This window comes from Agelaius phoeniceus, chromosome 1 (assembly GCF_051311805.1).
Source record: "Agelaius phoeniceus isolate bAgePho1 chromosome 1, bAgePho1.hap1, whole genome shotgun sequence".
Classification (NCBI taxonomy): domain Eukaryota; kingdom Metazoa; phylum Chordata; class Aves; order Passeriformes; family Icteridae; genus Agelaius; species Agelaius phoeniceus.
In genome coordinates, this window is record NC_135265.1 from 71,617,607 (window position 1) to 71,630,904 (window position 13,298).

The window sequence follows — 13,298 nt, forward strand, 5'->3', positions numbered from 1 at the left end:
TTGCATTTCTACATGCAAAATACCTTTAAATACCATAAAATCAGTGATATTTTCAATTCCTCCTTACAAAATCCCATTGATTTTATATGCACCTTTTGTATCCATCTCATAGTGATTTACTCTTTGGGCTTTAAAACTGATCTTGCTAGGACTTCATTGTGCACCTAGACAGGGTTTCTGTGTTACTCAACATCTCTGTCTGATGCATTTTCAGTTGCAGGACCAATTGCATTAGATTCAATCACCAGCACAGTGACAGACTGAATGAGCATCCAGGTTGGCTATGGCCGTTCTGATTTCCTCTATCACTTGTCCCATTTAAACCATGGAAATGTTACATGGAAATGTCAGGTTACTTTCAGTTTTGAGAGACCTCTCGTTCTTTGTTCTCTTTCGGTGAATGAATATGAAGGTGATATTGTTACTTGGTTGACAGATCCCTTGTCTGCATTTCTGCCATCAGAAGCCATCCCTCAGCTCATTGCAAGCACTTTACTTTTGGGAGTCTTTCATATGGATGGAGATGAGATGCGCTTGTGGTCTATCATTAAACCATGCTGTGAGTTACACACTCACCCTGGTCAGGTACAGCCCTTAGTCCACGATCTCACAGAGCATCATCAGTCTTATTTGAACTCATTTCACTTGCTGTCCTGCAATCTCTGTCCCTCTTAACCCTCAAGAACTCAACCATCCACAGCCATCCCCGTCTCACACATCGGCGGCAGGAATGCACACAGGACGGATGAGAGGGCACCGCCTCGCCCCCGCAGTTTCCCGGGCGGGTATGAGGCGAGCGAGCTCCGAGCTCCCTCAGGACGGAGCGGGGTCCGGGGGCTGTCGGGGCCGAGCCCGGGGCGAGCGGCGGCCGCTGGGTGGCAACAGCCGCCCGCCGGAGAGGAGAGAGAGCAGGGAGAGGAAGAGGAGACAGGAAGAGAGGGGAAGATGCTGGCACTAGGTATGGTGCCGAGTGTCTCCCCGTGCCCCCCTAAAAACAGACGCCAGAAGGGTTAAACACCCTGAAGGCCGCCTCAGGCACCTGGAAAGGTGCTGTTTCGTACATGGCAGAAACCAATTCCTCGGTGCGGCCTCGAAACAAAACCCGGATCACCGAGGGCACAGGTGAGCTCCGTTTAGGAGAATCCGTCTCGTTTGGACGCGGAGAGTTCCCCTTCCTCTGTTGGAGGGACACCTGCTCACCCTTCCCACACCAGTGCCTTTTCCTCAGAGGAGCAGTCACGCTGTGAACCACGCGTGACCAGTCCGTGCCTGAAGGAACTATCTCTAAAAGCATACTTGGAAGGCAGGGTACATTCATTCCCAGTGCCCCCTGTCCAAGAGAACTCATGGTCACAGCTTTGTTTATGCATTTTATTCCTTTTAGCTTCGGGGGAGTTTACAGATGAGATTGTCATCCCAATCACCCTTATATCGACAAAAACTGTAAGAATTTATCAAACGTCTCTTTTCCCCTCCTGTACTGAGCAGAGAAAGGCGCCGGGGATGACCTTCTCCCGTTCGGCTTGGCATTTCCCCGGTATGGTGCCCTATTTCAGCTGGGGCAGTCCCAGCATTACACATCCCTGGCCCCCAATGTCGCGGCTCGGCATGGCAAGGGGTCTGAGCCACCGCTATTTCCCAGCTCTGTGGGTTTAATCAGCTTTAAAGGTTAACTCTGCTTCTTTGGTCAGCTCCTGATTGACCTCATCTTCAAGCAGCTCCTCAATGCCGCTCTTCAATGTAAAAAAATTCTGCAGGCCGGGGCACAGGGACAAACTCCGAGCTCTGAGCTCCGTTTCTACAAAAGGTCCTAAAACCTAACTCCCTGCCGGTCCCTGAAGACGGGCCGGGAGGGCGGCCTGCGCGGAGCAGGTGTGCGGGACCCCGCATGGCCCGCACGGCGGGGGGCACCCGGACAGCCGGGCCGGCGGCATCGGCAGCGCACCGCTCCGCGGGCCGCGCACACGCTCCAACCAAAATGCACGGCGCCCCGCACGCCTGCAGCGGGCCACTTTGCTTTTTAAAAAGGTGCATTCGGACTTCTTTTTTTTTTTTTTTTTTTTTTTTTTTTTAATATCTCCCTCCCCGTTTCATTTATTTAAAAAAAAATATTTAAATGAATCCGCGCGGGGCGGCGGCGGCGGCGCGGAGTGGGACGCGCTCCGCCGTGGAGAGCCGGCAGCCCCCAGCCCCGCCGCCGCTTGCTCCGCACGGGCGGCGGTGGCGGCGGGGCCGGCAGCAGCACCCGCGGCCCTGGAGCCCGCCGCCCCTCCGCGCCCGCCGCTCCGCCGCTCTCCGCACCTCCTCCGCCGCCCCGCCGCCGGCCCCAGGCCCGCGCCGCGATGGAGGGCGGGCCCGGACCGCGGGGGGCTGCTCTCCTCCCCCCGCCGCCGCCTATATTTTTTTTCTTCTTCTTCTTTTTTTTTCTTTTAAGCACCCCCCCTCCCCATTTCCCCCTTTTCTTGAATGAAGCGTGAGGCGGAGCTCTAGGAAACCACCGCGCCCGGCTACGCCGCGCGGGGCCGGAGCCACCCCTCGGGCTCCGCTCCTCCCCGCCTCTCCCCGCCCCCGCCGCTCCGCTCTGCTCCCCCCGCCGCCGCCGCCGCCGCCGGGAGAGCTCCCCGCCCGCGCCCGCCGCCGCTCGGAGCCGCCGCTGCCGCCGCCGCCGTCCGGAGCCGCCGCCGCCGCCGCCGGCAGCAGCAGCGCGGAGCGCCCGGAGGAGCCGCCCCCGGCCGGCGGGGTGCGCGGGGCTGCGCGGGCGGGCGGGCGGGCGGGCAGCGGCGCCGCGGCCGCGGTCCCCATCGGCACCAGTCACACCGCACACACGCCCCGTCCGCGCCCCTCTTCGGCAGCGCCAGGGGCTCTTCCTCCGCCGATACAAAGCTGCTCGGGAAATGGCAGCAGTCAAAAGCAATTTTCCTTCTTTATTTTTATTTTCGTTTTTTAATTAATATTTTTTGGCGCTCTTTCTTGTGAAAAAGAATTAATTTCCTAAATCCATACAATTTTTTTTTTCATTTTTAATTTTTTGGGTGTGTGCGTGCGTGTGTGTGGAAGCACCGGGTTCCTGCGATCGGTGTCTGAATGAAACTACGTAAATGCATATGTCTGTACGTTGCACTGGAGGGAAAAACAGAGCACTTCTGCGAGAGCTTGGATTCAAATGTGGTTCATCTGGTCTCCAGGATTTTCCGTCTCTTTGGGGTTGTTCGCCTTCCCGGTCTGCGAGGCGGGATTTTCTGAGCTTTGACACATCTTTGGAGATGTCTGTTAAACAGGAGTCTGGGAAAAAACATTTGAAATCGTAGAATTTTATTTTTTTTTTGCCCCTTTCCCATCCCCTTGTTGACTTGAAGCATCAAAGCAACCAGAACTTCACGCTTCTGAAGACTTGTGATGTTTGGATTTTATTGTTGCTATTTTTCTTTTAGAGGAAACTTGACAGAGGAACATATTTATAGTCCAAGTAAGTACTTTACAGAGGAAATTTAGTTTGTGTAACAAAAAAACCCAAAACCTAATGTTGAGGTTTCTAGCATAAAGTGCATTGGATTAACGTCCATCCAAGGCTGCTTTAGCAAATTGTGTTGAATTGCAATTTTTACAGTGTGTGTTCGTCCGCTCTTTCGTGTCCGTGGTAGTCCAGCACCTAGGGGAAAATGCACCTGATTTTGAGTCGGTATAATATTTTTTAAGATGTATTTCAACACCGAGGAGGAAATGGTCCTAAAGTAAATTTATAATAAGTAATAAATGTGCACCTGGAAGTAAAGTATTTGCAGCATTCTAATCCCTATTTATGCCGTGCATCTCAAACCAAGGAGGAAACACTGAGAAGACAAAAGTACCTCCGAGACCCCGAGAGCTCCCCCACACCAGCATGAATGAAACCGTGTCCAATACAATAACTGGATTATAATTTTTGGTGTTATTAATTTTATTATTATTGGCTGCTTTACTTTTTTGGGTTCATCCTGCTCCTCTTCTTCCTCTCTCCCTTCCTCTTGCTGCTTCCTCGTGGGAATTATGGCTCATCCGGGGAGAAGAGATTACGATAACCGGGAGATAGTGCTGAAGTACATCCACTATAAACTCTCTCAGAGGGGATACGACTGGCCTGCCAGTGAGGACAGGGCATCCCTGCCTCCAGGTCTCTCTGCTCCTGCTGCTGCTGCGGTTGCTGCTGCTGCTGCTGGGACTTCCTCTGATCACACTGGGCTGGTGTCTCCGCACCCCGAGCCCCCCGGCTCGGCTGCTGCTAGCCATGCGCCCCCGGCCGAGGGGCTGCGCCCCGCACCCCAGGTCGTGCACCTCGTCCTGCGCCAGGCAGGGGATGAGTTCTCCCGACGCTACCAGAGGGACTTTGCCCAAATGTCCGGCCAGCTGCACCTGACGCCCCTCACGGCCAGGAGCCGCTTCGTGGCGGTGGTGGAGGAGCTCTTCCGAGATGGGGTTAACTGGGGCAGAATTGTGGCCTTCTTCGAGTTTGGCGGTGTGATGTGTGTGGAGAGCGTCAACCGGGAGATGTCTCACCTCGTGGACAGCATCGCCGCCTGGATGACCGAGTACCTGAACCGGCAGCTGCACAACTGGATCCAGGACAATGGAGGCTGGGTAAGTGCCTTGACTGCTCGGTTCCTCTCCCGGCTCCAGCCTGTGGCTGGTGGGACCCCAGGTTGGGCAGTGCCCAGGATTGCACTCGTGGCAGCAAAAGGTTTGCCCAGGGGGTGTCTGCAGTGCAATGTGCCAAAGCAGTGCAGGCCTTTTGCCAGTTGTCAAGTTTCACCTCCATGCAGGGTAGGGTGGAGTGGTTTGAGTTGAGGGGAACTGCTACAGCTTGTGAACAAAAGGGGTGGTCAAGGCTCTGTCTTCATCTGCGGTCTCCACTTTGCTGTGGTCTCCACTTCTCCTGTCCACCCTCACCTGCTGGCAGAATGGAGGCAGGTTCCTAGCCAGGGCAGGTTCCTAGCCAAGGCAGTGTTGTGCAGTGGGGTGGGAGGGGGCAGCAGGGATGCCCATGCCAGAAGAGGCATACACACTGCAGTAGGTCCCAGGCAGTGTCGGGACAGCAGGGGCCACCTGTGTGTGTGTGCTTGCAGTATCCCTACCTGCGAGGGGTGATGTACCAGACTGGTGTGCAACAAACATGGGATGCTGGTGTTGCCAGCAAGCAGGTGGCCATCAGTGACAGTGTCTGCAGCTGTGGTTGTCACTGGAGTGGGGTTTTATGGGATAAAATAAGTCTAGAGTGAAAAATCTTTGTCTTGAGATGAAACAAAGGTGCTGGGAGACGTGTCTGTGGGCTTGTTCTGGAAAATGAGTATTTGTTGTGATCTGATGAGTGGCTGTGTTTCTAGGGTAGAGATCACCTCTGTCTGGGGCAGGCTTCAGCATCAACTAGAGAGGGAAGCTTTCCACTGGTGGAAAATGGACAGCTTTTTCACTTGTAGTCAGTTAAAAGCTTTTCCTCTCTCCCTCTCTTTCCAGAATAAGTAACTGCATTGAATCAGAAGGGTATTTATTTCCTTTTTTCCTTTATTAGTTGATGTGCTGGAACAAAATGTGGTCCCAGCTGCTCTCCCACAAACCAAACCTGTTGTTGTATGTGTAGAGCTTATGATATTACTGTTTTGGAGGGAGAAATGGCAACAGTTATACTGAAGAAGAAACCTATGTTGAGAGCTGGCAAAACTCACCTAGAAATGGAGGTCAGCTAGGTAGGACACTGGCAATTTCAGGTTCTCCTGTGAAATACAGAAAGCTGACTCAATTACACAGCACACCTTTAAGAGGTGTATGTAGAAAAATGTAAATTACATGTATGTTTCCCAGTTAACATGTTTTTCAAGCTTGGTGTTTGTTAGCACTGGGTCTCTTGGTAAATCAGTGTTAGGCTAAATAATGTGCTGCCTGCATTGACTATCTCTGTTAAAAAATGAAGGTGTTGCCTTCCCTGCTGCTGAACCTGCCTGACTAAAGGGGATTCATGTCCAGCGATGCAGAGGACATCTCCTGCTGCTATAACAGAGGGAGCAAGGCTTTGGGGCCCTTTTCTCACCAGGAATCCACACTGCGCACCTCCCAGAGGAGTGCTGCTGATCCCTGCCTACAAGTCACACTGGAGGCAGGATTGTTCTCCTGCTCTCCTCTGCTTCCATCAAGAAGAAAAAAAAAAATCAAGATTCATGGGGCCAGAAGGGGGAGCAAAAAATGTGTGTGTGTGTGTCTGTGTGTCTGTGTATTATATACAAATAGGCACACATACACAGACACACACTTACGTATATACACACATACACACAGCATGACTCCAGCACTTGGTTGCTGGGACCACACTTGGGAGAGGCAGGTCTATCCCCTGACCCCCTAGTTCATGGATCACTACAGAGGGTTTGTTAGTGCTGTGGGGGTCTTTTTTCACAAAACAGATAACTGGAGGGAAGGAAAAAAACCCTGAATGGTTCCGGCTTTTGGAGAGCTTGGCTTGTTCAGAGACGAGCAGCTAAAGGGTTAGGGATTTTGGAATTGCACTTCTGGGCTGGGATGCCTGACTTGTGCGTAAGTCCCTCCTCAGGCTGGAAGCCCGTCTGCAGAGCTGGGGCCCTTGGTTAGCTCCAGAGCCAGTGAAGTCATTCTGTTGACTCCAGTGAGCTTTGGATCAAATCGTGAGCACGCTGGAGATGTATTGTCCTGTGGGTGTATTGTGTAAAGAGAAACATAAATAATGAATAAAACTGAGAATGTGAAAAGACAGGTGTGACCAGGCGTGATTGGCCAGAGGAGGCGAGTGCTGGAGCTGTTGCTTGACAGTTAGAAGTACAAGAAACTCAGACTGTAAGCAATCACTGCCCTTAAAAGGAAAGGATTCTTCTTATCAATAGCCATTTAATTGTTTATTGAGGTTTCCTGTCAACAAAAGCTCCAGAATTTGGATGCACGTGATACTGTTTACTGTCTCTTGTTATTTGTAATGTACGCATGGAAGATGTGCAAAATACTACCTGAAGGTGGCTTTTGCTTGTCTCTCTGGTATATGGCTGGTACCTTTGAGCCCTAGCATTATTAAACACAGGCAAAACCTTATAGCTGGTTACAAAGAACAAAAGACTAACATGAAGTTGCAAACACAGCTTTTGGGATCCTCTCTTCAGGCAGAAGAAATCAAGGAGGACATGAGGCAGTGGATTTTTCTTTTTTCTTTTTTATCTTTTTTTTTTTTTTCTTGATTTCAGGATCTGTCAGTGTAAAAGGATGCTTTAATACATGTGCTTGGTCTTCAACTTGCCTCTTGCACCATACCCCATGTATGAACCTTATTCATAAATGGCTTTTCCAGAGTGGCTTTGTATGTGGTCATGTTTGGTAGGACTTCAGGACAGCCTCTTGCAAGATCTCCCTGTCATGCAGGGTGCTACAACAGGCAGGAGCCCTGGCTGCTGTAGCCTTCTCCTCCTTTATATTTTGGCTCCCTGTTAGTTTGTGGAGTGGTAAGTTTATTAGAGGCTGCACAGTACCAGAGAAGAGAGTGTCACATTTAGTCATGAGAGCATGTTTTACACAGCAGGTAATTTGGGCAGCATGGGCCTTGTGTCTCATGAATGGGCCTGTGTCTTACACTCAGGTCTGAAATTTGGTTGATGTGTTTTTCTTGTTTGTCTGTTTGGTCTGAATCCATTCTATAAGTTGACAGTGTGTTTTCAGGATGTGAATTCTTTATATTGCAAGGGAAACAAAGAAGGAAAACATATCGAAGGGCAGGGTGGGAGGGGTATATAGCTGGTGGAGTATAAATTTTAGGCACTAGACATTGCTGATAATGGTGTCTGGGGTTGTTAATGCCCTTACAATACACAGCCTCATGGGTTTGTTCAAAACTTAGAAAAAGCAACAGATGGGGACTGCACGTAATCTGCATTATTAGCTTGTGGTTCTGGTGGCAAATAAATGCTGCTTTCAAAGATTTTCACTTTGGCCAGGATACCGCAATATTGTACTTTGGCCTGATAACATCTTAATTGTATTAAAAAAGAAAAAAAGAGGAGAACTAGCTCATCTCTGCAATTTTGTGGTACTTGGTATAATATGTGCTTTCTGATTAAAAACTTAATGGCTTCATTTTAATTTCCAGAGCTACAGAAGGACTGGCTTGGCAGTGGCCTGTCGCACTTGGCAACTTTTTTTGACGTTGACGTGGGGAACACTGAAGGGATGCAGTTGGTGTGGGAGAAACAACTGTGTTTGTCTTGCAGTGATGGGTTCCCTCTTTGGGCACACACCCTAACAGACGTGGGATCAATGCTTGGCTCTGGGCACTTGTAGTCCAACATATGGCTTTCTCCCCAAGCTGTTAAAGAAAAAAACAAGAGCATGAGCACTACAGAACTCCTTCTGTACCATCATATTTACATAGACATGTACATTTTGATATAAAGTATGAGAAGAAGCCCAGGTAAGAGAACCAGAGAGAAGATTCAGCCAAGAACACCTAATTTTAAATTACTGTATTTACATTTGAACCAGGAATGCAATGGCCATGTGCTTTCATGTGATTCTGTTCCTTTGTTGTGGTTGTTTATATTCTGCTCAAGAGTTAAGGCCACATACAGAGAAGGATTTAGATATCTGAAGAGGACCTTAGATGGAACATAAGCACTTACATCCTCCAAATGCCTGCCTAGCCAGAGTGGTGATGGAAGTCCCTGGCTTCTCACTGTTCCTCACCCGAGCTCGTCAGGAGCTGATTCTGCCTTGAGAGAAGGGAGGGACTTCGGGGCTGTATGGGACACCATTCCCAAGAATCTCCATGTCCCAAAGCTGGCAGACACCCTTTGGCCCAGCTGCTGTCACTTAGGTGCCATCCTCACCTGCAAAAGCATCTGAGGAGAAGTCCCCACTTTTCCTGGCAGCTCCTTAGTTTAGGCCTTTCCTGAGCTTTGGCAATGAGACTTTCTTTCTCCAGCCTGCCAGTGGGGCATCACATCTCCAACATCTCTGGAGGTTTCACCTTCCAGGTGGCTGTTGATTTTGCTGAGGTGTCTTCCCCTCTGACAACAGGTCTCCTTCTAATTCTGCAGGGGTGAGATTTCATTTGGTGGAGGAGGAAGAACTAGGGTGTCTAATTCCTGCAGTCTGATGTGTTTTCTCAGGTGGCTGTCCACAGCCAAATGAATAAATGCTTCTTAGATGAGCAACAAGATCCCAGCTTTTTCTTCTCCTGAGCTGACTGTCCTAATCACTGATGATTTATTACTCTTTTTACTCTTTTATTTTGTGCCTGTTAAATAATTAATTTTCTTTGCTTGGTGGCACACCTTGGAAAGGAAGCTGGGAGGATCTCTGTGCCCTGCAGTGGTCCATGGCTGTGTCATGAAGGTGAGGGATGGCAGAGGCATCTGCCTCCAGGACAGAGCTAGAGATCATGGACCAGTGTGGCACAGGGCCCTTCCGGAGCTTGTGCGTGGGGCACTGACCAAAATCCCATCCCTTCTGGGCTCTGGATTTGGGCTGCTCTGCTAGGCACCCTCCTGCACAACACGCTGCTTCTTGTGCAAGTCCCAAGCAAAAGCCTCTTGCTCTGTCAGCACAGGACTTCACCTGGCTTGCAGAGGGATGCCAGGTGCTTTGCCAAGGAGAGCATGGAGCAGAGGAGCTTTGGCTTTCTTCAGCGGCGATGCGCGGCCTTGTAACGACTCAATCCCCAGTGGGGCTAACCCCAAGTCACTGTTTGACTGGTAAAGGAAACTATCTGAAATCCACTCAGTTAAATAAGTGAATTGGCAGTTTCAAGTGTTGCACCTTCTAGGTCCTTTGCCAGTTTTTGTGGCTTTGTGGGTTTATAATCAAATTCTCAAAATATTATCAAAATATTTTTCTTTTTGCTGTTGCTGAAGAAAAAGAAATTTGTTCTGCGGAGGATCTGTGCCGAAGCAAGGAGAAGTGCTAGGGCAGAAAGAGAAAATGATTGTGGTTCTCTAGTCCTTTTCATTTATAATAGCTTTCTCTGTAACTTGCAAAAACAGTGGGCTGCATATTTTCTCAGAAGTCTGTTTTTTTTCTAAAAAAACAAAAAAAATGTATTGACTGTGACCTTTAAAATTTCAGAACCAGGGGTCTCACTTCTGGAGATGATGTCATTTGCCTTGATCTTGCAAAGAACTGTAAAGTTCAAACAGCAATCCTATTAAAAAGTTTTACTTTACTTTCAATATCAAGAAATAAGTTTGTTCTGTGTCTGCACTAACACAGGCATCTCCCAAGCTGCTGTGTTCGCTCTGCTGGACAGTAAGGAGCTTAGTTTTTTGAGTATGTAGCTTGAAATTCAGAGTCGGTAATCCATGGAGAAAATCCAGTTGAATTTTTCTGCCGAGGCACAAGCGTTCCTCCGATGGCAAAGCACGGCTCTAGCAGGAGAATCACAAGACCTATGCAGTGATGTGTGAAATTGCATGTGGAGCAGAAGCATTTTCCCAGCAGCCAGATCCTAGGGCCCGGGCTTCCTAAGGCAGCATGGGAACTTTGTACTGCATGGCCAGCAAACATTGAGCCCTGGTGCTCAATACAGGTGTCCTTGATGAGAGAGAGAGGGTCATCTCTCAGCAGGTTGGGCCTGGTGGAGAGGTGGATGCAGAAACGGGAGTGGTGCTCATGTGTCGCTCTGAAACCTCTGCTGTGGTTTTGGTCTCGTGTGGTGGTTTGTGCCTGGTGCACAGAAAGCCAGCCAGGCTCTGCCATCACCACCAAGCGGTGCTGGGCTGGGGCTTGGGCTAAGGGTGGCTGAAGTGGTGGCTCTCTGCTTGCTGGTGCGGGATGCCAGCAGTTGTGCTGTGTCCTTGTCTCCCATCTTGCTCTGCAGCCCGCTCACTGAACCAGCCCAAAGCCTTTTATCACCACAATCCTGCCCCAGGGCTCTGGCAAGGCAGTGGCCACTGGCTTCTGACCTGAGGTCTGGGTAGCCCCAAACTGGGTCAGCAGCCTGGGCAGTCATGGAGCCAAAAAACAGTGTAAAAGATCTGATTGAATAATGACTATCCTGTTAGCAAAGAGGATTTTTACTTGTTGCCTGATTCATTTCCATCCCTTTTGGTGATCAGGGTTATGGTGAGACGTTCTGGTTCTCTGGCTGTTTTTACTTTCTGCTTCAAGGTGGAGCAGCAGTCCTCAGCTTCCTGACTGCCCCTTCCATCCCTGCTGCTGGCACTGGGCACTGGGTGCTGGGCAGGGTGCTGGGCGCTGCCTCCTGGCCCTCAGGAGCTATGTGTGCCAGCTCTGGCCTTGCCCTGCCCACCTCCATCCTTGTTTTATTTTCCTTCACACCCTTGGGAGGGTGGAGCCCAGCCCTGTTTGGTTTGTTGGTTTTTTAAAAATAATTTATTTATGAGCACCTCGTGGCTGCCCTCCTGCTGATTTAGTAATAATAATAACAACATTTGTTACTCAGTGGCAGCAAAATACTGATTATTTCTAAGGGCAGTACCGGCCTGTTTTATTTTCCATTTCATATATAATAATAGGATGGATGAAGGTGTGCAATGCCATAAATCTTCTCTTCCCCAGCAGGATAACATCCAGGCCTTGGCAAACATGAATGCTGATGACAGATTTGAGGGATTTTTATTTTACTCTGGCTTTCAGTCTCATTAACAATCTGATGGCTTTTTTTTTTTTGCCTTTTTTTTTTTCCTTTTGGCTTCCAAAAGACTATGAAACCAGATAACTTTTCCAAATGCATCTGAAAGTCTGGAATTTATTTTCTGTTATTTTATCTTAATGTTAGTTTGCTGTCATAATTATTGTATATTGATAGACTTTACAAAATTCCCCCTTGCTGGAAAGTTCCTTGCCAGTTTCTGGATTTTACAGTTAATGAGTAAGAAAACAAATCTGATGTTAGAAAGTGTTGCCATTGACTTCAATAGGAACAGGAAGAGGCACTTAATTGGACAATTGTAGTTGTGTTTACTTTGTATATATGGCAAGAAAAATAAGATCAAATGAAAAAGCCACAGGTTTTCAGCTAATAGAGAGAACCAGCCTTTTCTGCAACACATGATTAACCTTTGGAAGTTGTTTTCATGGGAAAGCTGTGAGTGAAAGTACTGAGTTGCATCCAGGAAAAGTTTAGATATTTATTTATAAGAGTAAGGAAAACATCTGTGCTGCTGTTTGAGTCAAATTGTTGGAAAGGGCAGTCATACACCTTGGGGTAAATGTAACATCAGCTGCTGAAATCAGATCACCAGGTGCTGAGTGTAGAGCTTTCTCCAGGTAATGCTATTTCAAAATTATCAATTCCATTATTTCTCCCCCAGAGCACCTGGTGTTGGTTGGTGACTGGGGATACTGGGATGGATGTGCTGCTGGCTCATCCATCCAGGGAAAACTTACTCCTGCATGTGTTTTGTTAAGGTAATTTTAAATGCACTTGATGTGTTTCTGCACCTACATCATAGAATTTATTCGTGTGCTGACTGGGGTTCTGTTGTGCATTGCCATTTCTCATTTAAAGTTGCAAGCCAATCCTCCTTGTATTTGTCATCCAAGTTCTGCAAAAAGAACCAGGAGCTGGATTTGACTGTGGTTTGACTTGATGATCTTAGAGGTCTTTTCCAACCTAAATGATTCTGTGATTCTATGATTTTGAAAGGCTGCATCCTTCAGTGCATACATAATTTTATTGCTATTTTATTTAGGAAGCATGAAAAGAATGATTCTGCTTTGTTGATTGAAAAGGCAGCTCAGTGGGTTTCAGGACACTTTGGTGAGTAATTTAAGAATGTGGGCCAGGTACAATAAAAAGGAAAGGCCTCATTTTACCCCGCATAGGGACTGAAAGAGGCCATCACACAGTTGTTTGAGAAAGTAACTAAGAGTCAGAACTTAACTTCCTCTTCTTGCTCTAGTAGTGAGTGTACGATAGGAAATGGGGCAAATCACTAATATCTCTCTTTTTCAGTTAACCCATATATGAAATAGGTATTCTTGCTATATAGCACACAAGGTATGGGAAATTTGTTGCTGCCATCATGCTATCATGAACTGAGCTGATGATCTATAATTAAAAAAAAAGGAGTGATACAAGGTACAATTTTGAACAAAATGTCCAGTTTAGTAATTTGGAGTTTAGAATAAAGCTCAAATCTGTAGCATTACATTTTGTCATTGCTGGAGCTTGCTAGCCTGGGAAAGAGCAAAGTGAGTCAGATTGTGAAAGTATCTTGGGTGAGATTTGAGTGGAGAGGAGATAAAAGAAGGAAAAAAAAGTCAAATGGAAATTAGGCTTAAACTTTTTCAGTTCCACT

At 48.1% G+C, this 13,298-nt stretch overlaps 1 protein-coding gene across 2 annotated transcripts in view; it reads left to right on the forward strand.

Annotated features, from left to right (window-relative positions):
- Positions 1-2,566: 2,566 nt before the first annotated feature.
- The window catches only part of BCL2 (BCL2 apoptosis regulator), a 97,045-nt gene continuing 86,313 nt past the window's right edge, over positions 2,567-13,298 (forward strand). The window contains exons 1-2 of one of the 2 annotated variants that reach the window (XM_077181737.1): positions 2,567-4,614; positions 8,129-8,361. In XM_077181737.1, the coding sequence (XP_077037852.1) occupies positions 4,027-4,614; positions 8,129-8,281 (741 nt within the window). In that variant the 5' untranslated portion in view covers positions 2,567-4,026 and the 3' untranslated portion in view covers positions 8,282-8,361. Of the gene's footprint in view, positions 4,615-8,128; positions 8,362-13,298 lie in introns of those variants that run through there. The other variant, XM_054647445.2, reaches the window with a different exon arrangement.